This window comes from Glandiceps talaboti, chromosome 7, assembly GCF_964340395.1.
Source record: "Glandiceps talaboti chromosome 7, keGlaTala1.1, whole genome shotgun sequence".
NCBI classification, from domain to species: Eukaryota; Metazoa; Hemichordata; class Enteropneusta; family Spengelidae; genus Glandiceps; species Glandiceps talaboti.
In genome coordinates this window covers 200,074-226,452 of record NC_135555.1, presented here as the reverse complement: position 1 = coordinate 226,452, position 26,379 = coordinate 200,074, and the positions used below count along the sequence as shown (strand labels likewise).

The window sequence follows — 26,379 nt, the reverse complement described above, 5'->3', positions numbered from 1 at the left end:
TGTCATATCATGCTATAACAGTGATTGAACAGTTATTTTAATAAATAAGTTGTCGATTCACACCAAAAACAAGGATTGTGAACCGACATTGATATATTTTGGCGTGTTAAGTGGATACAACACATCTCGTCAGTGAAATGGATACCTCGTCGGGCTCATCATTGAGCACGGATGAAGCGACGCAACGTCTGAAGGACATGTTGAACGTCGGGAAATCGCTCGGGTTGTCCACAGGTAATGTGGTATATACATAATGCGCATTTGATATTTTCCAGACTGTCTGTGACATTATTATGTTTGGTTTTTCACGTCATGATACCCTTTCTCTGTGTGTTGAACTTTATTTCACAATGTAAAGTCTGTGGTGAAGTCGAAAAGAAGGTTGCAGGCAAGGAGTTCGTTCCGAGTTTTCATGCAAGCACATGCCGTTCTCGCACACTGTGTTTTGATACATGTACGTTTGGATTCCAGCCAACAGCATTCACTGACGTCTGCCTGCGAAGTGAACCCGTGGCGCATTTACAATAAGTTATAGTTCAATCAATAATTGTATAAATTTCTTTCTTATGTTATAATTTTATGAGTTGATGTGAGCTAACTTTATATAATAGTCTGACTGTCAATCAATAGAGTGATTATAAATTGACTGAACTGCCATTCGAAATGTACAATGGAATAGAATGAAAATATAATGCACGTGTGTTCCTTATCTTCTTTGTTTCACTTTCATAATTTTTTGTCTGCAGACTCAAGCCTTCAAACCACAAGTGATGCTTTTGATAATACTGGAGATGGTGATACCAGAGAAAGGTAAGTTACATATTACAATTACAATTAAATGAGACACTGCCATGGTGAACTAGTAGATGTTATTCCCAATATTTTTCTTCTTTCAGCCAGGGAAAATGCAAGTGACCTATGAGTCAAGTAGTGATAACATCCTTAGGTCATGAGTATTTTCTGGCTGAATGAAGAAAAATATTGCAGAATAACATAATTATACCAGTACTAGTAATATAAAAAAAAAATCAGGGAAAGTAATGGTAATTTGAAACGTTTTGGCTCATATTTCGAACACAACAGAACCATGCAGTGATGTGGACAAGTGTTGTCTTGACATAGAGTGACCAGAGTGTATATGCCATTTTTTTTGTTCTAAATGGTTCGTGCATGATATAATTACTATTAGTCCTCCAGTAAACTTGGCTTCAATAATCCACCCCACCCCATCAGAAAAGTCTGAACTTTCATAATTACTCTGCCAACATGTTACTCAAGTTTTGTTATTGTCTTTCGTTTATCGTGTAGGTAAAAGAACATATTAAAATGTTATATTGTTGTGTGTAATGTTGCACACAGACAAGATACAGATTTCACCAATTCAGTTATCAACATTCATGTGGCCTGATAATAGTGTAATAGTTTCTACTCAAACAAATATAGTGTACTGTCTTGAATGATCTGAAATGTTGGGAGAGACAAAGTGTGAATACTTTAAGCATTGATACTTTAACACACAGCACAGCATTGAACATTAAAACAGTTCTCTTTCCATGGTTTTCCAATGAAGAGAATTGATAGAAGATATAATAGTTAAGTAGAACTGGAGAAACTTAAACACCCAATGGAATATCTAAACAGAATCGACCCCAGTTTATCCTGGTATAGTTGTTTGACAAATAGGAATGCTTCAATTTACATGTATGATTGGCATTGATTATGAACTCATAATGTATATTTGATACATGAGATGTAGAACGTTATTACCTCATGCCCAGCTGTCTGAGAACTTTGTCTTTATAATAACTGACATGTTAAACTTTAACTATCTCAAATCTATATCACATTAGCTGTTGTATTAAATTGATGTTTAGTCTGTTCACTGGCCGAATCTGTGACTGCTGTACGTTCAATCTGTACATGGTATTAAAACTGCTGTGTGACAAATTTAGTCATGTGACATGCTAGGTGTAGTTGGATATAACAGTAACCTGGTGAGTATTACAAGCTGATAAAGTGAGTGTATACTTATCATCTGTTGAACCGTTTTTTTTTTTCTGTATTGCAGGATTGGGTCATCTACATTCAATGGAACATCATCTCAACCATTGCCATCTGATGGGAATGGTGATTCTGACTTAGCAATGCCAATAGGTACTGGTAGTAGAAGTGTTGGTGAAATAGCAAGTAGGCAACAAATGTAAGTTTTTACTAGAATTTCGGTTAAAAAAACAGGCCTTGTTTATCTTAGGCAAAGTGCTGGTTCTCCTGCCGCTGTATTTCTGTCACCTAAAGCTAATGTGGTAAATTCATAAAGTTTGACATGTGCATCATGGGTAAACATGCAGCAATTCTTGTTTCATCTCCACTAATCATCTTGACCCATTCTGTTATCAGTATCTTGATTATAGGATACCTTGACAATACTTTTCTGTAAACTAATTTAGCTAAATATATGTATGTCTACCAACTCTACGCTTAATGGAATTTCACTCTTAACTGACAAACTTGGATTACTGATATTAATTTAGTTCAAGCTGCTACTAGTAGCGAGATACAAACAGAAAGTCAGGCTCATCTGCTGGCAGGATAAATAGCTTACTATGTGTGGTGGAACTTGGAAGGACAAGTAGCTTATCTCTATTTGGGCTCATAATTGCTGATAGTACTTAATGATACTATTTATCATAGACACTAGGGGAAAGCCTTCTAGTATATTTATCAATGATAGGAATATGTGATTTTACCCTTGTCATAACTGTAACTGACAGTGTGTCAACATTTTACTCACAGTTTACTTCAGGGCAATGACAGAACAGGCAGTGTACCTGTATATGCCAAAGATGTAACTATAGTTGAAAGTGAAGCTTCATCTGTGGCAAATTCAACAGCTGGCAGCAACAAGGTAAAATACTTGTCAATAAGCATTATAATTTCAAACAATAAGGAACATAGAACTATTTCTTGACAAGTCATTACACATTGTCAACTCAGGTTATATGTATAGTTTTGAAATGTTGTTGGACTTTGCAGTCTTGAAAGTTCACAAAATCATGAATGAGAAAAAAGTGACAAGTGTGGATTGAAATGCTAAAAACAAGGTGAACCCATGGTTATTTAATATTTACAGTTCATTATGACAGATACTTTTTTTCTCACTGCATTATATTCTTTGTATTTGACAATTGTATTGTGTTGTTAAAGGAATGACTTAGATTGAAATGTTATACATCTATTGTAGGTAAGTAACAAGAACATCTTAAAAAGTAGACTTGCACTTTCAAAAGAAATTTAATGTTATGCTTTAAATAAGAACATGTACCACCAGTGATTTATTTGCAGGAAAAATGTTTCATTATTGCATCATAGCGACCTTTGACCTTGTCATGTGACCTTCAAATTCTTAATTGTCAAACATCAAGTAATGCTGAAATGCTGTTTATTCTCTTAGGTGAGAATATCACCAGTTGTGAACTATGATTGGGAACACAAATACTACACAGGTAATCTGGTGGCCATCAACAATACCTACATAGCTTATGCATTGAAAGGTTAGTACATACCATCAAGGTATATAACATTTATTTGTCAGGTTGATGTCATCCATCATCCACAATCCACAAATCCCTAAAGCAGATTGGAGTAGTCATTCAGTAAAGATGCATCACATTATACTTTTCAGTGGTCTTCAGTGTATTATATTTAGACACTTTTACCTTAGTAAGTAAGACAACTACAAGACTATATGTATACTTCAGTGGGTATAATATGGTAAAACAAAACATAAGAACACTGACAGCAACAAAATTTACCATATATATAATTTTATTTGGGGTAGGTGAGCACCAGTATGACAAGTGAAGTATGTAATACTTCTTGGGTAACAGTTATGAAGATTTTTTCAAAATATATTTTTAGTGAGTGTAAAACATAATGTGAGTGTGACACAAATCTTGAGGATAACAGAACATTGATAAACTCTGTAAAAAAAACTAAAGCTTGGGATATCTAAGAAGTGTGACAAATATTCTGTGGCGAAAACAATCAGGCAGAGAAGGATCATGGTGGATTGTGGTTATGAGGGGGTGGTTGTAGAACAAGGTAAGGTAAAGAAATGGCATTGTGGTATATAGGGGAGATATGACTATGGTAAGTTGAGGTAGTCGGGATTGTGGTAATAAAGGATACATAGATACAGGGAAAGACTACCGACTGTTTGACATACCTAACATTCTAGGATAATATTAACTCCAAATAAACATAGTCTCCAAAGATGTAGGGGTCAAAGTTGATATCTTTATACAAGAGATTTTCATTTTGGTTGAACAGTTATGCTGATACAACATCATTTTCAGTATTGAAAAAAACATTCTGTAATGTACAGAGGGTAATTCCATATTCAAAGTATGATGACCATAAACAGTCACATGGAAGTGTACCGATGTGAATTGTGTCACCCTGACATTTTGCCAGGACACCCCACCCCCCATTCCTTTTGTTATTTTCAATTTTATGTGTATTTTAAAGATTGAGTCTATCCACTGAAATTTGAAGTATGATTTCTTGTTTACAACAGGTCGTACAGGATATGTTGTGAGAGTCATTGACCGTAATACATCTGAAAGAGTGCTTTTGAAGGGTTTCGTTGGCGTTGTCATAGACCTAGCATTTGGACATCTCAATTCAAACACACTAGCCTGTATTGATGAACAAGGCAATTTGTTTGTGTGGGATCTGTTTGAACAAGATGGAAAAATAACGTATCCTTTTCTTTGTACCAATAAATACCAAATACAAATAGTTATGGGATCTCGGAATCTGCTGCAGTCTTACTTTTGTTCTTGGTATTTCTCAAGTGTCAAATTTTGTGTGTGACCATTTCACATTTCATGACTTTGACCTTGTATGACCTTAACCTTTGACCTCATAATTGCAGTACTGTTGCTAAAATCACTGTCCACAGACCAGCAAATACACCAAGTAGTGAGCACCATAGACTGATATGGTGTCCATATATCCCAGAAGATCCTAGTGATTCGTCCTCTACCAATGATACGTCCAACCCTGATGATTCAGTAAGAATGTTGGCTATCACTCATAATGAAAAGGTAGGAATGTATTGATGTCATCATCTCATGTCTTTCTTCAGAGGTTAGGTGAGACAAAGATGGAAATCTGCTCAAATTCACAGTCCATACACATTTAAATGAATGTATTGTATTTTAGGGGTACAGTATTGAAAAGCAAGGGTAACTCAATAAATGTAACAATTTACCACTTTTACCAGAAAAATGTTTCCCAAATCTTGCACTGTCTTTGGATCAAGTATTTTATATTTTCATTTCAAGTGTAGCCATAACCATGAGCTGTCTTTTCAACAGAAAAAAATAAAATTGAAAAGTCCTTTATCACCTGTATATAACTAGAACAGTGCCAGATATTTGGAAAACCCTGTCTCAATTCATAGTTTGTTGCAAATATATTGTCTCCAATGTCTTTCTTTTCACAAAATCAGAAGTAAGTGTATCTTAAAAACACATAAAAACTGGATGGTCTCAACTCAAAAAGATTCCAGAAATTCTGACTAGTTTTCACCCTGTTAACAGAGCATCATTGGGTCAGTCAATATTTGAATATGTCTTACCAGTAGTACCAGTACTGAGTATAACCCGTTTCTTGATGTGACAAGACAAACTGAAAGTGTGTTTCTCATTGTCCTCAGGCTGAAGTATGGGATATAGAAGTAGTAGCGGCCAATCATGACAATGGTCCTATATCTATGGATGAAATCAAGGAAGGTGTCATTTCAGTCAATGGTCATGATCAGGTAAGTTAGTAAAACTTCTATGTCATCACTTCCATCAAGTGAATATAAATATATTGAATATCCTCATTAGCATCCAATGGCCTAGAACTCTTTTACACATAGCTAGGTAGACTGTTCACAGCCAAAAGATGTCTTGAAGTCTGGGAATATCATGTATTCATACCACCCCACCACACCACACTCTACTCTAATACTCTAATAGCAATGCAAACTATGTCTATACAACTTTCTTATGTTATTGTAGTACTTCCTTGAGACTGCTATAAACTTACTTGTTTGCAGAGCAGTGTTTGAAGTCCCTTCATCTAAACTAACATAGACGATTATTTTTGCTGCACATTGAAATTCTCAGTTTATATCAATGATATACAAATTTATCAATGTGAATCTTATGAAATAAGCATTTTCATTGCTTGTATGGCACCTCTTTCCCCAATACACACACGCACACACACACACACAATGTATACATACACGTACATGCGTGCACACACACATGTATACACACATACACAGATGTACACACACGATCTGTACGTTATGTTTGAAATCAATATTTGTTTGTTTGTTTTTCACCATTTGTAGCCAATAAGTCAAGCAGCCTTGTCACCAGATGGTGCTGTTTTAGCTACAGCTAGTCTTGATGGTAATGTCAAGTTCTGGCAGGTTTATCTTGAAAGTAGTGATCCACCCCGTCGCCTCCATCAATGGATTCCTCATGACAATAGACCTGTCTCATGCCTTCTCTTCTGTGATAACCACAAATATCAAGACCCCAAGTAAGTTCAGTTTGTCATTTGTAAGAACAGATATACATTTACTGTAGTGTGTTGTTTATATATTTAAAAAAGATATCTGAATATTAATATTAGAGGTGCATGACTTTCCATGATGCTAGTAATGAACAAATAATGCAACTGTGTGTGTGTGTGTGTGTGTGTGTGTGTGTGTGTGTGTGTGTGTGTGTGTGTGTGTGTGTGTGTGTGTGTGTGTGTGTGTGTGTGTGTGTGTGTGTGTGTGTGTGTGTGGTGAAGGGGGGGTGCATGCATGCATGTGTGCATGACTATGACTGTGTGTGAAGGAAATATCATTCTAATACTCAGACTGGTAATTGTGCTTAATTTAGAGTATGGAACAATTTCATTTCGTATGTTAAAATTTGACACTATTGTTAACTTGTGATATGTCTTTTATGTATATATCTATCGATCTCTGCAACTCTGTTAACGCAGTATAGAACTCATACCCTGACCATAATTTACTCTATTTTCCTTAGTCTGCCATTCTGGAGATTTCTACTAACTGGTGCTGATTACAATAGAGAAATCAAAGTATGGTGTACAGTGTCATGGACATGTCTACAGACATTGAACTTCACCACTCCAAGTCCAATGCAACCTGAACCATGTTTGAAAGCCTGCTTGGATTTATCAGCTGGATACCTTGTCATGTCTGATATCAAGAGGAAGGTAACACAGTGATGCATGTAGTAAACAATAATATTGTGTATCTGATGCTGAAAATAATGTATTTCAGTTACTTTTCTATCAAGAAAGATACATCTCAGATATGCAATATCAACAGAAATGTTTTCCGGTCATAAATACCCATGATTCAATCTCAGGTTCTCACACTAGTGTTTTAATATAATCTTATCAGTGGAGCCATAAGGATTAGCTAGGATTATTCTTTTGTTCTCATAATCTAGCATGGGTATTTAAGGCAGTCTGGATAAATGGTACATTTTGTATTTAAGGCAGTCTGGATAAATGTCAGATGTAAAGTTAACAGTTTCTACAGATTCTCTCTTCTGGTCATTATTTTATTCTATTCACTTTTCACATATTCTAAAATTCAGGTATTTTTGTTTGAAATTTGTTATGACTCATCTATGATCATTGTTTCAATGTGTGTTATTACTTGACTATCTTCCTATGTAGTTCAACTTCAAATCCGTCTGTATAGGCCATCATATGACCAAATTGTATTAAGCCATTTCATTGAAATATTCAGTGATGCATCATCAAGATTCAAAAGATACATCAATCCTTTACATGTAAAACTTCAGAATATTTGACATCTAAAGTGCAGACCATTATGCTTTAACAGGTGCTATATGTTCTAGAAGTTTTTCAAGACATAGAGAAAGGCCATGCACACATATCATCCATCTCAGAATTCTTACTGACCCAGCCATTACTAAGTTTTGCCATCTTAGATGCTAGTAGGAAGAAATTCAAACATGTCGGTAATGAAGAGGCAGATATGGAAGATGATGCAGGTGAGGATTTGTTGTTGTGTTCATATCTGTTATAAGTTGTTGAAAATATTGCATATTCGAAATGTTACAGCAGGGATGGATAGGCAAATAAATAAATAAACATTCAAAAAATGTATACAAATATGCCTAGCAACAAGACCACACCCATAGCATGAGCCAAATGATGGTGTATATTGCAAAGATAAAAACAGGAATGGGTAGGCAAGTGAATATACATTCAAAAAAAAGTATGCAAATATGCCTAACAACAAGACCACAGCCATAGCAACAGCCAAATGCTGATGTGTATTGGAAAGATAAAAACAGGAATGGGTAGACAAATGAATAAATATTTTTAAAATGTATGCAAATATTCCTTTCAACAAGACCACACCCCTGTTTTACCTTTTCTATATACACCATCATTTGGCTGTGGCTATGGGCATGGTCTGTTGCTAGGCAAACATTGAACCATTGTTTACATGATTTATTGACATGCCTACCTATCCCTATTTTTTTAATTTTAACATCATTTGACTATTGCTATGGGTAGTTAGGTAAGTAGATAAATGCTTTTAAAAAATTACGAAGTCACCCAGCAACTTAAGATAGTGCATATAGTAATACTAATGATGGTGCACATTGCATGGGTAACAACAGAGTTAAGGATGGATTGGCACTTTTTTAGTTTGAAGATTTTCCACTTGGCTTGTATATGTGGTATAATGGTATATATATTGCAGGATGACACTGTCAGACTTTGTCAAACTAGTTCAGTTGGTTTCCTGCTGCATAGATCATGTGACATTCAAGACATAGTGATAGAATCTATGCAGTGAGCAATTGATGTAAACAGTTCCCAGTGAACAACTACTATCAGGTGTATTTGGCATATTTGTGATTGATTCAGACTACAGTTGATATATTCATCATAGAATTTGACAAGATGTAATCACTGACTATCATTGATATATTCATTAGAGAATTTGGCAAGTCGACATTTTGTGAAGTGTTCATTTAAGTTATTTTTGTCATTCCTTTCTCTTTAGGTGATTTAGATGTTAGTAGATCCAGTGACAAGGATAGTTATGGTACAAGTTCAGTAGGAGTGGTTATAAAGATGTATTGTGTACATACAAAGTGAGTATAAATCAATGTCTGTGTAAAAGTGTCATTTGTGTACATGCCGAAATGGTTTTACTATTTCATAGCATTAGTAACATTAAATTTCAAATATTTAAATTAATGTAATGGAACACTGGGAGTAGATGGAGAACACAGACATAAGACATTCAGGCAGCACTTGTTTATGCTAATTTCTAAAATTTTCAATCAGAGGAAACATTTTACCTGTTTGCTGAATTGATCACCTTGCCACTTGTCATGATAGCTGTACTAATTAGTCAGTCTCCATTTCATTAAGTACATGTACTTTACCCTACCATTTCATTAAGTACTTTACCCTACCATTTCATTAAGTACTTTACCCTACCATTTCATTAAGTACTTTACCCTACCATTTCATTAAGTACTTTACCCTACCATTTCATTAAGTACTTTACCCTACCATTTCATTAAGTACTTTACCCTACCATTTCATTAAGTACTTTACCCCTACCATATCTACTTTACCCCTCCATTTCATTAAGTACTTTTCCCTACCATTTCATTAAGTACTTTACCCTACCATTTCATTAAGTTCTTTTCCCTACCATTTCATTAAGTACTTTACCCCTACCATATCTACTTTACCCCTCCATTTCATTAAGTACATGTACTTTACCCTACCATTTCATTAAGTACTTTACCCTACCATTTCATTAAGTACTTTACCCTACCATTTCATTAAGTTCTTTTCCATACCATTTCATTAAGTACTTTACCCCTACCATATCTACTTTACCCCTCCATTTCATTAAGTACTTTACCCTACCATTTCATTAAGTTCTTTTCCATACCATTTCATTAAGTACTTTACCACTACCATATCTACTTTACCCCTCCATTTCATTAAGTACTTTACCCTACCATTTCATTAAGTACTTTACCCCTACCATATCTACTTTACCCCTCCATTTCATTAAGTACTTTACCCTACCATTTCATTAAGTACTTTACCCCTCCATTTCATTAAGTACTTTACCCTACCATTTCATTAAGTACTTTACCCTACCATTTCATTAAGTTCTTTTCCCTACCATTTCATTAAGTACTTTACCCCTACCATTTCTACTTTCCCTTACCATTTTGCTGTTTCTTTCATGTTTGTTTCCTATACCAAAACAGAATTTTACAAACTCTCTTTCAGATCTTTGCAAGAGCTTCAAATTCGGTTCCAACCACAGTCCTCAATAATGGCACAAATAGCAGCATCTCTCAGTAGTGTATCACAAGATGAGATTGGTAGGTTGGCATGTTGTGCTAGAATCAGTTCAACTTTATCAGAATGGATTTTATTGTGTACTGCATTAACAAAAACAGTTTAAAAGGAGAAGTCTAGTCAGACTTATTTTTGCCTTTAGAACACTTTGTATTGATTACTTCTATCAACTTCTGTTACATCTATATGATTCTGGGTGATAAAATAGCTCTTTAATAATTTGTTCAGCTTTGAAACCTTGTTTAAAAAAAGCCTTACAGCACTTGGCATTTGTTCAGCCATTTGTTGATTTTCTGCAATGGTTTAAGGGAAGCCCCCATGACAACATCAGGAATATCATACCCACTTTGTCTTGACAGATATAATGAGTAAATTCCATTTTACTTGCCATTGTCCAGCATAAGGTCAATTTTCCCATGACTTAACTAACTCTACAGTTATAAATGCTTTGATTAACTACATACATGTATATATGATAAAGTTGCCATATTTTCAGGTGTTCGTGATCCATTATCTGATTTAGACCAATCTACGGATGTTGAAGGTTCACAAGCTGATCTCCAAGTAACAGCTGATGATGATGGTATTGACATCAATGATGAGGAGGATGAACAAGACCAAGCTCCGACACCAACACCAGGTACTTCCATGACAAGCTCCTTCACATCAGACTCTGCAAGGTCACCCCATCAACACCCAGTACTACTTCCACCTGATGCATTTACCACTACCACACCCAAACAGTCTCCTTCACAGCTTGTACGGGAAAGTCAGTCCTCAACCAGCAGTCTGACTGCAGTGTCTGGCATGAACAGTTCTGTGGATGACTTACTATCTACCAGTGGGTCACATGATATCTCAGAAAGTACAATTACATTGACACCATCGTCTCACAGGAAACATGATGGAAGTGAGAAACAGACACCAACCAGTCTACCCCTACCACCCACTACACCCGGTGAAACAGACCAGTCACAAGAAATTGATATTTTGGAGCTAGAAAAATCTGCATTGGAAGATGAACTAAAGGAATCAGTTTCAACACAGTCTGAGAATGTACTTGACTTTAGTAATGAGCAGTCTAGAATGGATAAGCGTGATTCTAGTTCTAGTATTGAGTTGGTTGCTAATGGGGCTTCAAGAGATGACAATTCACCAGAGATTGAGATTGTTCCTGAACCACAGGAAGGGGTTGAAGACACATTCTCAGGACAGCCAACACTATCTGTCCAACAAAGTCAGGAGGAGTTAGCCATGGAAGACAGTGTGAAAGTCAGTGAAGAAGAGAGTTTGCCATCAGAACGCAGCCATCCAGAGAGCCAACCTGATAGCAGCAGAGATACTGTTAGTGAACAACCAATACCACTCATGTAAGAAACTATTGTTATTTATGATACACAGATTAAACTTCAAGATCTTGTAAAATGGCACTCACATATTTGTTTTTTAGTTGCCATGTAGCCACACCATATTCTATGTGTTATGTACAATTAGTTGCATACGATGTGTCATAGACTGTCTATAAATGTGACACAGTAGTCCAAGGTGTGGCATTCTAGACTATGCGATGTGTGTCATAGACTGTCTATACAAGTAACACAGTAGTCCAAGGTGTGGCATTCTAGACTATACGATATGTGTCATAGACTGTCTATGCAAGTGACACAGTAGTCCAAGGTGTGGCATTCTAGACTATACGATGTGTGTCATAGACTGTCTATACAAGTGACACAGTAGTCCAATGTGTGGCATTCTAAACTATACGATGTGTGTCATAGACTATCTATACAAGTGACACAGTAGTCCAAGGTGTGGCATTCTAGACTATACAATGTGTGTCATAGGCTGTCTATACAAGTGACACAGTAGTCCAATGTGTGGCATTCTAAACTATACGATGTGTGTCATAGACTATCTATACAAGTGACACAGTAGTCCAAGGTGTGGCATTCTAGACTATGCGATGTGTGTCATAGACTGTCTATACAAGTGACACAGTAGTCCACGGTGTGGCATTCTAGACTATGCGATGTGTGTCATAGACTGTCTATACAGGTGACACAGTAGACCAAGGTGTGGCATTCTAGACTATACGATGTGTGTCATAGACTGTCTATACAAGTGACACAGTAGTCCAATGTGTGGCATTCTAAACTATACGATGTGTGTCATAGACTATCTATACAAGTGACACAGTAGTCCAAGGTGTGGCATTCTAGACTATGCGATGTGTGTCATAGACTGTCTATACAAGTGACACAGTAGTCCACGGTGTGGCATTCTAGACTATGCGATGTGTGTCATAGACTGTCTATACAGGTGACACAGTAGACCAAGGTGTGGCATTCTAAACTATACAATATAGGTACATGTACATAAAGAACAGGATGCAGACATATCATCTCTTGTGACATTCAACATCTTTTTGTCATGGATGATATTGCACATTGCACATTTTACCAGGACGTGTTGTTTTGATTTATCTTGCAAATCTCTGTCAAAAGTACCAAGGGAATGACGGGGAACATGCTGATATGGAGAAATGAAACAATACTCAAACATGCAGTCACAGGTTTAACATCACATCTGTAAATTGCTCATGAAAAAATGAAAAAGTCACAGATGGCTTGGCATATTTTTCCACATACAAGTTCACAAATGTTCCCACTTGCTCGAGTCAGTGAAAAAATAATGAACTACAAATAAATGTCAAGGAAGCAAAGAATTTGAGAACCTGACAACTTAGTATCTACATTGTATAACAAATTTGATGTTTATTGTATTGGACAGTGGAGTGGGACCAGCTGCTAATCAAGCAGATCTCCATGGCAACATTGATGATGACATCATAGCAGGTGTTGAAGAAAGCAGTAAAGGTAGTCAAGCTGACAGTGAACCTGTACTTGAGTCTGTCTCTGATACTCAGTTAAGTCCCCAAGTTGTACCAGAACAAGAAACGAGGTAAGTTATGTTTAAACTTGATTTGATTTGTTGCTAACATCCTGATAATAAGTCAGATTTGCCAATTCTACAACTTTATTTCAGAGAGATTGCGCAATGAAGGGTTGGTGAAATGTGTTGTGTACAGAAATTAAGCTAAGACAAAAATCAACCTTGCCTTTGTTCACCTTGAAGTCTGTGGTGATGAAATGAAATAGTTTGTATTAAATTGTTATATTATAGTATGACTTATGACTATACCATAGAACAACAGGAAGGAGCAGCAATCCAAACTATGAACACATTTACAAAGGTTTCAGTGTATGGAACTAATGATTTGATCTTGTCTTGTCAGTGACCGTGATAATCTTGAAGTGTCATCGTCTCTGTCATCTACATCCAGTACTCCTGGTAGAGACAAATCACAGAGAAGAGATCTTAAGAAAGAAAGGAAATCAAGGAGCTCACCTAAACCAAGGAAACTGATTGAAAGTGACAGTGCAGCTGCCGAGGTAAGGAATTTGGGTAGTACCAGTCAGACTTACTTTTGCCTTCAGTACACTGTTTCATTGATTACAGCTATCAACTTGCATATGGTTTTGAGTGATAACATAGAGTACTTTTGTATTAAACTTACTCAACTTCAAGAAGCCCTCCTGCACTTGGCATGCATTTGGCCATTTTTTGTCATTTCAATCAAGTGTGAATGGGTAAAATCTCTGGTGATGATGTCATATTTGCTACAATCTCTTTGTATTAAAGCCTGACTGGACTGTTCCTTTCAGTTTGTCTTAATCTCTTTGTACAAAACAATAAAACCTATCAATTTGTAAACATGTTGATGTGGCCTGAACCACCTGAATACTCAATACAAAATGTCAATGAAAAAATGTGCCGTCTCACAGCCATGGTATGTTATAGTCAGGACAAAGAGATCACAATGTATACAATACAGCCTAGGTTTGAACCATGAGTGAAATGTACCTGTGTTTTCTTTCAGTTATCAGCAGGATTGAAACAGTTACAGTCTATCCTACAAGCACAGCAAGAAGAGATCAAACAGTTACGTCAAGATGTGCAAAAACATCAACTGAATAATTCACTAGTACAGAGTATGAAGAGTAAAATGGATAGTTTAGAAAGAAGATTAGGAAATAAAATAGATGTTGCTATTTCACAACAAGCTGGGGAAGAAAGTATCCTTTTTCATTTTCTGTAATGATCAATGTGTAAATGATTTCACTGTCTAGTGCAGATTACAATCCATTACAGGGTTACATCAACACATATCCCCCCCCCCCCCCAAAAAAGGTCTTTATACCTTTGCTATGAAAGATCCACATACAGGTATGTTTGTTCTTCAAGTCAGCCACACTCACGGTGATTCTGTTTTAAGAGTCAAAGTAGAAGTTTCTCTCAAGTCTACTGTCAGAACTGAAATCCCCTCAAAAGTGATTCTCCTCTTGGTTTGTCTGATGTCAGAGCTCAAGTGCACCTTGAATATGAATCTGCTGTCAGAGCAAAAGTCCCTGCAAGGTTTGGAACACTTTCATAACCAAGTGCCACTGTATAGAATGATTTATTCTCATAACCAATAGTGTGCTCTTGAAGCAATATAACCCCCAATGTGTAAATGATTTCACTGTCTAGTGCAGATTACAATCCATTACAGGGTTACATCAAGTTTACTCACTTAGCCAAGCTCCCCCAGCCAAATATGTAGAAGCAAGACTGTCTTGTGTATTTTCCTTAACCACCATATCTCAGAACAAAGATTAGAACTAGCCTTACAAGAAAGACAGTCACTGGACAAACAAAAACAAGAAAAATTGTTAGAGACGGTGTCACAAACATTGAGTACAACAGTCACACAGAAACTGGAGAAAACTGTGCGTACAGAAATGAAGACTACAGTACTTCCAGGTTAGTTCTAGATAGCATCAGTACTTCCAGGTTAGTTCTAGATAGCATCTGTACTTCCAGGTTAGTTCTAGATAGCATCAGTACTTCCAGCTAGGTTAGTTCTAGATAGCATCAATACTTCCAGGTTAGTTCTAGTTAGCATCTGTATGTTAAGTGATTTAATGAAAACCATACAACCTTACATTGCACACTAAGCTGAATATCGCACAATGCTCTCTGATTTGAATGCTGCAGACAGTGCTCCTTGAATTCAAGGAAGTCTCACCAGTGTGAAAACATACTTGACATTTTAAAACCATAGAGTTACCATTACAAAGTTTCTGACTACCCAGATATTAGTGAGATAGTGAGTTTATGAACTTCTCTGAATTTCTGAACATTCTTAGCATCAAATTTTAATGTCGATAATATATAACAAAGGTGCAGTTAGGAATTGAAGATGTAAATGTATCATACAAATGTTCTAACGACTAAATAGGATATTTGCAACGAATAACATATGAATTGGTTTCATTTGATTTATGACAAAACATGAATTGATAGAATGATGACATTCATTCATTTATTACACCAACAATGTGCTAATAATGTTTATGATGATTACTGATATTGTAAACCTCAATGAATGCATATAAAATGTTGTTGAGACCTCATTTCCAGCTGTAAGACCATGTAATGACTGGTGTATATTGGAGGGCCATGTAATGACTGGTGTACATTGTAGGGCCATGTAATGACTGGTGTATATTGTAGGGCCATGTAATGACTGGTGTACATTGGAGGGCCATGTAATGACTGGTGTACATTGTAGGGCCATGTAATGACTGGTGTACATTGTAAGGCCATGTAATGACCGGTGTACATTGGAGGGCCATGTAATGACTGGTGTACATTGTAGGGCCATGTAATGACTGGTGTACATTGTAAGGCCATGTAATGACCGGTGTACATTGGAGGGCCATGTAATGACTGGTGTACATTGTAGGGCCATGTAATGACTGGTGTACATTGTAGGGCCATGTAATGACTGGTGTACATTGGAGGGCCATGTAATGACTGGTGTACATTGTAGGGCCATGTAATGACTGGTGTACATTGTAGGGCCATGTAATGACTGGTGTATATTGTAGGGCCATGTAATGACTGGTGTACATTGTAGGGCCATGTAATGACTGGTGTACATTGTAGGGCCATGTAATGACTGGTGTACATTGTAGGGCCATGTAATGACTGGTGTACATTGTAGGGCCATGTAATGACTGGTGTACATTGTAGGGCCATGTAATGACTGGTGTACATTGTAAGGCCATGTAATGACTGGTGTACATTGTAGGGCCATGTAATGACTGGTGTACATTGTAGGGCCATGTAATGACTGGTGTACATTGTAGGGCCATGTAATGACTGGTGTACATTGTAAGGCCATGTAATGACTGGTGTACATTGTAAGGCCATGTAATGACCGGTGTACATTGGAGGGCCATGTAATGACTGGTGTACATTGTAGGGCCATGTAATGACTGGTGTACATTGTAAGGCCATGTAATGACTGGTGTACATTGTAAGGCCATGTAATGACTGGTGTACATTGTAGGGCCATGTAATGACTGGTGTACATTGTAGGGCCATGTAATGACTGGTGTACATTAGAGGGCCATGTAATGACTGGTGTACATTGTAGGGCCATGTAATGACTGGTGTACATTGTAGGGCCATGTAATGACTGGTGTACATTAGAGGGCCATGTAATGACTGGTGTACATTGTAGGGCCATGTAATGACTGGTGTATATTGTAAGGCCATGTAATGACTGGTGTACATTGACTTCAATTTCAGCTTTAAATAGGATAGTAGACCCAGTAAAAGATCAACTTCATCAAACTGTCTCACAGAAACTTACAGCAACTGATACCCTGATGAAAGAAAATATCAGTAAACTTGTCAGGTCTAGGGTGAGTATATTGAAAGAGTCCAGACTTCTTTCTGTCTGTAGTACACTTTTATGGGTTATTGCTATGAACTTATTGCTGCCTTTAGTACACTTGGATTACTGCTATCAACTTCTTTCTGCCTTCAGTACACTTGTATTGATTACTGCTATCAACTTATTTCTACCTTTAGTATGCTTGGATTACTGCTATCAACTTATTTCTACTTTTAGTACACTTGGATTACTGCTATCAACTTCTTTCTGCCTTCAGTACACTTGTATTGATTACTGCTATCAACTTATTTCTACCTTTAGTACACTTGGATTACTGCTATCAACTTCTTTCTGCCTTCAGTATACTTGTATTGATTACTGCTACTAACTTATTTCTACCTTTAGTACACTTGTATTGATTACTGCTATCAACTTCTTTCTGCCTTCAGTACACTTGTATTGATTACTGCTATCAACTTATTTCTACCTTTAGTATGCTTGGATTACTGCTATCAACTTATTTCTACTTTTAGTACACTTGGATTACTGCTATCAACTTCTTTCTGCCTTCAGTACACTTGTATTGATTACTGCTATCAACTTATTTCTACCTTTAGTACACTTGGATTACTGCTATCAACTTCTTTCTGCCTTCAGTATACTTGTATTGATTACTGCTACTAACTTATTTCTACCTTTAGTACACTTGTATTGATTACTGCTATCAAGTTATTTCTACCTTTAGTACACTTGTATTGATTACTGCTATCAAGTTATTTCTACTTTTAGTACACTTGTATTAATTACTGCTATCAACTTATTTCTGCCTTTATACACCGACTATCAACATAGTTCTACCTTTAGTACACTTGTTATGATTATCTGCCTTAGTATACTTGTATTTGTTACTGCTATCTACTTCTGTATGACTTTTGGTGATAAGTAGCACCTTGGTAACCTACCAAAACTTTGCAATCTTGTCAAGAAACACTACTGCACTTCACACACATATCACCATTTTGGGATTTCCTGCAAGGATTTATGAGAAAAACCTTTTAAAGCGTGACTGAATGACTGGTGCTGTAGGCATGGCAAAATGTGTGTGTGTGTGTTTGTTTGTGTGTGTGTGTGTGTTTGTTTGTGTGTGTGTGTGTGTGTGTGTGTGTGTGTGTGTGTGTGTGCGTGTGCGTGTGCATGCGTGTGTGTGTGTGTGTGTGTGTGTGTGTGTGTGTGTGTGTGTGTGTGTGTGTGTGTGTGTGTGTGGATGTGAACTACTTAGAGCTGGGTGAAATCTTTTGGTAGTGGGTAGTTATGTTACTTTGGGTGTCTAGTTGGGAAATCAAAATGGCTGCACTAGAGATGTGTGATTTGGATCAGATTCAGAAGATGTGATTTTGGGTAACTGAGGCTTTGGTACTTATATAACATAACTGTGCATGAATAATGTTGTCTACATTGCAGTCTACAACTGAAGCTATAGGCCAAGCAGCTGCAAACACAGTACAGAATGCTATGCAGTCCACATACAAAGAAACTTTCCAAAGCACTGTAGTACCTGCCTTTGATAAAGCTTGCCATTCTATGTTTCAACAAGTCAATGAAACTTTCCAATCTGGCACTCAAGAATGTAAGTAGAGGTTCTTGTCTTGAAAATGTCATGGTAAATTGGTATGATAAAACAATGTATTTCTATGTTACCCATAATCACTGTACATTTAACTTTGAAGTCATAGGGTGGAAGCAACTTAAGTGTAAGGGGAGAAATATGGAGAGAAGCATCTTTGGCTTTGGCTATATACATGTACAGTAGCCATTTACCTTGCACTGTCATGTCATGTTAATTTATCCACTTCAATATGTAGAATGTCACCTTCTCAACTCTACTCAATTCAGTTGTACAAGAAATAATACTTTGGGTCTTTATGAAATAGGAATTGCATTCACACTATTGCAAATATTGACAAGTTAGTCAGGTTTGTCACTTTTGACAAGTTTAGAGTAACAAGTACTATGATCTTCATTTTTCAGATGTTCAACAACTTGAGAGTCATCTCCAGAAGAGGAGACAACAAATCCAGGAAGGCAGAGATCCTGTGGTCGATAAACTACAATCTATGGTGGATTCATTCCAGGCCAGCTCTACTCAGATCAGAAATAGCATTATTAGTAGTGTCCAGGCAGAACTAGACAACCAGTTACAGAAATCTATGGCCAGGTACAAACCCTCTCTAACTCTGTTAATTGAATTTAAGTTGTTTGAGAAAAATGAGAACTTACTGATAAAAAACACAAAGTAATGATAACAATGGTTATTGACTGCCCTTGCATTATTTCAAACTCTTTTACTATTTGTTCTTAAAGTGTTTATGTTTTTTTTCTACAATACTGATTTATTGAGAGTGATAAAAATGGTCTGGTAGCACTCCAGATTTAACTGCTGATAAAAATACATAAAACTTTCAGAGGCATACATGTACAGCCACTTTCCTCAGATGTCAAAGAATGTAATGAACGTCTGAGTGAGAATTACACTTGGGGTATGGTTTATTACCAATGTGGTCAGTCACCAATAAATAGAACTCCTTTGCAGTTGGAGACTTAACATTACGTGAACACCACAATTGGTGATGCTCACTGTCCAATTAACTATATGCAAATCAAATTATGTAAATGTCATTTCAGTTAATTTATTCATATATTTGATGTTTAGTCTCCAAGGATCACTGGTGTCTAAAGTTCGAGACATTGTGAAAGACGAAGTGAACCATGCCATGAAAGACCACCAGGCAGTAGTAGAGTCTAGTATAGTAAACGCCATCACTAGGTCATCGGCTGCTACCCCTGTACCTCAACAGATTGACACACAACAACTACAGTTACAGATTGTACAACTATTACAACAAGGACATTACAACCATGCCTTCCAAACTGTAAGTACATTTATGTATGTTCCTGTCATATTAGTTGGTATGAAGGGTTCCCTTTATCAACAGGGTATTACACTACAGCTATAAAGATGTGTGATGTGAAGAGCGCCCTCTATCAGCAGAATATTCATTACAGGTAGTGATTGTATGACTTTTTCAACAGGGACATTGTTTCAAAGTGTGATGTATTGAGTTGTAAAGTTTGGCATATTTATGACAAGCACACCCTGTCTGTTAGGATATTGAGATTCCAGGAGGGTTTCTTTTATTTGAAACATGCTTTTGAACATAGATGATACAAAACATTTGAGAATGATCTTTATCTAGGCAGTATGGTGATTTGAGGACTTGAAGTGTTTCTATGTTTGCAACTGACAAGCAGACAAATCCAAGTTTTGTGTTAAGTCTAGTTTAACTACAGAATGTTGTATTGTGATTGTCAAGTAATACAGTGTACCAAGTCTGAGAGTAATTCTGGTGTGGATATTGTGATTGTCAAGTAATGCAGTGTACCAAGTCTGATCAAGGGCGTGAGGCAACAATTCTGGTGTCTATAATAATATTGAATAACGTGAATATAGACAACATCAACAAGTTCCGTCAAGTTTATCATTATTTCAGTATCTTGAATTGTTAGTTAATATCTAATTATCAAACACAGAGAAAGGCATATATTTAACTCGATCGAATTGCGCTGGAATACTAATTTAAACAGAATATACGGTACGGAATGCTGCGCTGTGAGTATACCGATTAGATAGCGCCCTCAACGGTCATAGAATTTACTTCACTGTCTTGTCACTCGATTGCGAGATCGAATGATTTGAATCTTGGAATTTGAAAATTCAACCTCCACGAGCTCAGCATTTGCTCAATTTGCTCATTTGCTATAAAAGAAGGGGTAGGACACTTTGGTGTTCTTTTTCGTCGAAAGATTGAAACCACATCGCCCTCGTTCACTGACGCTTTCTGTTTGTGCAAACTTACGAGTATTTGTTTAATCTGTCAAATGATGTTGTTACGTTTTCTCCTTCATTCAAACTGTATATTTTTTAAGAGACACAGATATGAAGACAACTGTTTAATGATTATTTTTACGTACTAATTTTATGAAAATAATATAGACCGGAATCAACTGTGTGTTCGAGCCTACTGCAACTCTTCGGCACCAGATATTGATTGAAGTAAACTATTATCAATTGCATTTTTGTTTATTTCCACCACAAAAGACGCTCCGTTTCAGAGCTTCATTTCAAATAATGTGCTGTTTCGGCAATCTGTTTTAATGTCCAACAAACGCCACAATGTTCGCCAGCATGTGAAATATATATCTCACCACAAGAGGGCAGCAGGTGGTATCAAGCTTCGAGAGAAAATTCATGGGTCACATGTTCGATTTGAAGTGTCCTGATTGGTTTATTCGATGCCGTGTCCTACCCCTCTGTATTACTAGTTTAAGTAAGGAATGCGTTTGAGCTCAAGCATGGCAAGCAGCGCATTAGCTGCCACGAGCGCACTAAGCATCAATTTTGCACCATGTCTATCCGAATACTTTTCTTTTCTTTATGTGTAGACATGTATAATGAGTTTATTAAAAAATACTATAAATAAATTTAAGAAGTAAGTATGTAAATGTGACTCATAGCTAACTTGGGCCTTTATTACCTGTCGACTGTATATATCATTATCATTTTCGGATTACATCAGAATTTTTGCCTCATGCCTCTGGTCTGATAGTAATTCTGGTGTGTACCAAGTGTGATAGTAATTCTGGTATGGATGTAGTGATTGTTAAGTGATACAGTGTACCAAGTCTGATAGTAATTCTGGTTAGATAGAAGTGTCATTGATTTCACTAATCTGTGCATGTTTTTATTACAGGCCCTTTCAGCATCAGATCTAAATCTGGTTGTCTTTGTGTGTCAATCCATTCAACCACAGCAAGTATTTGGTGTTTCTCCTTGTCCTTTGGCACAGCCTGTTATCTTATCATTGATCCAGCAATTGTCAGCTGATTTGGAAAGTGACACAGAACTTAAACATCGGTAGGTGTCTTCTACTTTATTGGTAACTTTTATTGGTCTGTAATTTTTTTCTGTCAAAGTTTGTTGTAAACAATACAATAAAACAGAAATGGGCTGTATGTGTTGGAAGGTGATAGACATGTAACTGACTGACAGTGGGTTGTATGTGTTGGAAGGTGATAGACATGTAACTGACTGACAGTAGGTTGTATGTGTTGGAAGGTGATAGACATGTAAATGACTGACAGTGGGTTGTATGTGTTGGAAGGTGATATACATGTAACTGACTGACAATGGGTTGTATGTGTTGGAAGGTGATAGACATGTAACTGATTGACAATGGGTTGTATGTGTTGGAAGGTGATAGACATGTAAATGACTGACAATGGGTTGTATGTGTTGGAAGGTGATAGACATGTAAATGACTGACAATGGGTTGTATGTGTTGGAAGGTGATAGACATGTAAATGACTGACAATGTACTGTATGTGTTGGAAGGTGATAGACATGTAAATGACTGACAGTAGGTTGTATGTGTTGGAAGGTGATAGACATGTAAATGACTGACAGTGGACTGTATGTGTTGGAAGGTGATAGACATGTAAATGATTGACAATGGGTTGTATGTGTTGGAAGGTGATAGACATGTAAATGACTGACAATGGGTTGTATGTGTTGGAAGGTGATAGACATGTAAATGACTGACAATGGGCTGTATGTGTTGGAAGGTGATAGACATGTAAATGATTGACAATGGGTTGTATGTGTTGGAAGGTGATAGACATGTAAATGACTGACAATGGGTTGTATGTGTTGGAAGGTGATAGACATGTAAATGACTGACAATGGGCTGTATGTGTTGGAAGGTGATAGACATGTAACTGACTGACAATGGGTTGTATGTGTTGAAAGGTGATAGACATGTAAATGATTGACAATGGGTTGTATGTGTTGGAAGGTGATAGACATGTAAATGACTGACAATGGGTTGTATGTGTTGGAAGGTGATAGACATGTAAATGACTAACAATGGGTTGTATGTGTGGAAGGTGATAGACATGTAAATGATTGACAATGGGTTGTATGTGTTGAAAGGTGATAGACATGTAAATTACTGACAATGGGCTGTATGTATTGGAAGGTGATAGACATGTAACTGACTGACAGTGGGTTGTATGTGTTGGAAGGTGATAGACATGTAAATGACTGACAATGGGTTGTATGTGTGGAAGGTGATAGACATGTAAATGATTGACAATGGGTTGTATGTGTTGAAAGGTGATAGACATGTAAATGACTGACAATGGGCTGTATGTGTTGGAAGGTGATAGACATGTAAATGACTGACAATGGGTTGTATGTGTTGAAAGGTGATAGACATGTAAATGACTGACAATGGGCTGTATGTGTTGGAAGGTGATAGACATGTAAATGATTGACAATGGGTTGTATGTGTTGAAAGGTGATAGACATGTAAATGACTGACACTGGGCTGTATGTGTTGGAAGGTGATAGACATGTAAATGATTGACAATGGGTTGTATGTGTTGAAAGGTGATAGACATGTAAATGACTGACAATGGGCTGTATGTGTTGGAAGGTGATAGACATGTAAATGACTGACAATGGGTTGTATGTGTTGGAAGGTGATAGACATGTAAATGACTGACAATGGGTTGTATGTGTTGGAAGGTGATAGACATGTAAATGACTGACAATGGGTTGTATGTGTTGAAAGGTGATAGACATGTAAATGATTGACAATGGGTTGTATGTGTTGGAAGGTGATAGACATGTAAATGACTGACAATGGGTTGTATGTGTTGGAAGGTGATAGACATGTAAATGACTGACAATGGGTTGTATGTGTTGGAAGGTGATAGACATGTAAATGACTGACAATGGGTTGTATGTGTTGAAAGGTGATAGACATGTAAATGACTGACAATGGGTTGTATGTGTTGGAAGGTGATAGACATGTAAATGACTGACAATGGGTTGTATGTGTTGAAAGGTGATAGACATGTAAATGACTGACAATGGGTTGTATGTGTTGGAAGGTGATAGACATGTAAATGATTGACAATGGGTTGTATGTGTTGGAAGGTGATAGACATGTAAATGACTGACAATGGGCTGTATGTGTTGAAAGGTGATAGACATGTAAATGACTGACAATGGGTTGTATGTGTTGGAAGGTGATAGACATGTAACTGACTGAGATAAAAAAAAGTTAAATTTCTGTTTTAATTTCTTTCAGTAGACGTCCAGGTTAAATATAGAGTTTAGACAAACCTCAAATGAAAATGAAAAATCTCTCATTTGTACATTTGAATCTTAACGCTTACTTTCTGTGATGAAGTCCACTGGGATACAAAAGTCATGCAATTTTTTACCCAATATTTTTAGTGATATATTTTATTAAAAGGGCTATTTTAGTTACACTTGTCAGACATGGTAGATACAGAAATATATGAATGTAATCATTTAGTTCAATTACAGGCTGAAACTGAACAACTGAAGTCAAGAATCTATCGTAAATCACTTATGGTTGTTAATCTTTTAACTTGCAGATACCTTCAAGAAGCAGTGATGAATCTAGAGACAACAGACCCAGTAACTAGAGAACATGTACCAGGTGTAATAATGGGATTACTGCAGAAAATAGAAGTTTTCATGCAGAACTACACCCAAAGTGAACATACCAGACCATTACGAATGCTTTCTATGGCAGCAAAATCTCTACTCAAGTAAAAAACATGTTGACTTACTTGTCAGTTCTTTTCTCACTCAGATTCCAAGACGTTCGCATGTTCAATACATAAAAAGCTGAACTCTCAACTTTAAATCTAGTGTGATGTCATATTATAGACATTGAATTCATACTTGACCTTTCACCTTTACAGTGAAGGAGTGCTGCCAGTACAGATATCTTTTCGTAGGGTGTCTATTGTGCCTGTAAATACCAGGATGTGTCACCTTTGACACCAAGTACCTACCAGAATGTGTCACCTTTGGCACCAAGTACCTACCATAGAAGAGAATTTTTGAGACCAAGTAGTAACATTTACTCATTAACACTATTTTATAAATTGTTTTAATTTGGAAATTCTTAGAGTTCGAAACTTCCACCCCATTGCTAATTATTTTTAATTTGAACATTTTTCAAGTATGCATGTTGCCACAACAACAAAGATATGCTGTTTACATTTAGATTTAAGCTGTGTAATCAAACTTGTAGGTTAAAGATAGTAAATGTAATATTTTTACAGTTGGAATCCTCACCTAAGAAACTATGGTATACACCTAGTGTTGATAGAAAAGTGAAAATGTTTCAAAGACTAGCTTATCATAACTGCCACATATAAATTTACTAATTTTACATGTGTTATCGGTTTCAGTAATTATTGACTACATATTAACTCTGTCTGTTAGGTACCCCCAAAAAACAAATAAACAACAACAACAAAAAACATCTTTTAATGCAATCAGAAATATGGCTTAATTTTATGATCAACAGAGTAAAGAAGTACCAGTTAACATAGAATGTTTCTTTTTATTTTTTTTACATAAACACAAATAAACAAGTTGTGGTAAATTGGTAGTCAACCAAAGAAACCTAGTGGTTATATGATATGATGGTTACTACATGAGAATGTTTTCTTTTGTTATGTCTTACACTACTTTCACAAAAGTATTCTGTAGTTACATCATGTAATAAGTGGGTTATCACTGTCTATACACCATGAGATAAGTGGGTTATCATTTTAGCCATCACCCCCCCCCCGGGTGCTATTACAATGGGCTCCGACTGTCCATCCATCCATCCATGCGTCCGTATTACATCATTTCTCAAACATGCAATATCCCATATCTTTCAAACCTTACACAAAGGTGACATATCATGTGGGACATATGCACGTCAATTTGTTCTTTCATATATATATGCAAATTTGACCGAATGGCAGCCATATTTGTAGTTAAAAATCATTATTTACTGCATTACTCAATAACAAAGACACTCCCATATTATCAGATGCAAGCTATCTTTGGAGACCTTGACCTTCAGGGTCAATTATCAAAATCAAGCCAATTCCTGGCTATCACAGACACATTGTTGTGTTTACATTTCGCCAATTTCTTTTAAATCATGTTTACAAGTAATATTGAAGAA

The 26,379-nt window shown here is 36.5% G+C and overlaps 1 protein-coding gene across 1 annotated transcript; it reads left to right on the top strand.

Annotated features, from left to right (window-relative positions):
• Window positions 1-24: 24 nt before the first annotated feature.
• Window positions 25-25,464, top strand: LOC144437233 (enhancer of mRNA-decapping protein 4-like). The gene is made up of 24 exons (XM_078126135.1): window positions 25-234; window positions 747-810; window positions 2,069-2,200; window positions 2,794-2,905; window positions 3,452-3,551; window positions 4,577-4,760; window positions 4,937-5,108; window positions 5,723-5,827; window positions 6,413-6,606; window positions 7,104-7,296; window positions 7,937-8,108; window positions 9,137-9,227; window positions 10,396-10,490; window positions 10,964-11,837; window positions 13,258-13,428; window positions 13,763-13,919; window positions 14,408-14,603; window positions 15,175-15,330; window positions 17,167-17,282; window positions 18,716-18,881; window positions 19,283-19,469; window positions 19,965-20,184; window positions 22,063-22,226; window positions 24,779-25,464. Exons 1-24 carry the CDS (start codon window positions 138-140, stop codon window positions 24,957-24,959), a joined length of 4,299 nt encoding a protein of 1,432 aa, XP_077982261.1. The 5' UTR covers window positions 25-137; the 3' UTR covers window positions 24,960-25,464.
• Window positions 25,465-26,379: the final 915 nt, after the last annotated feature.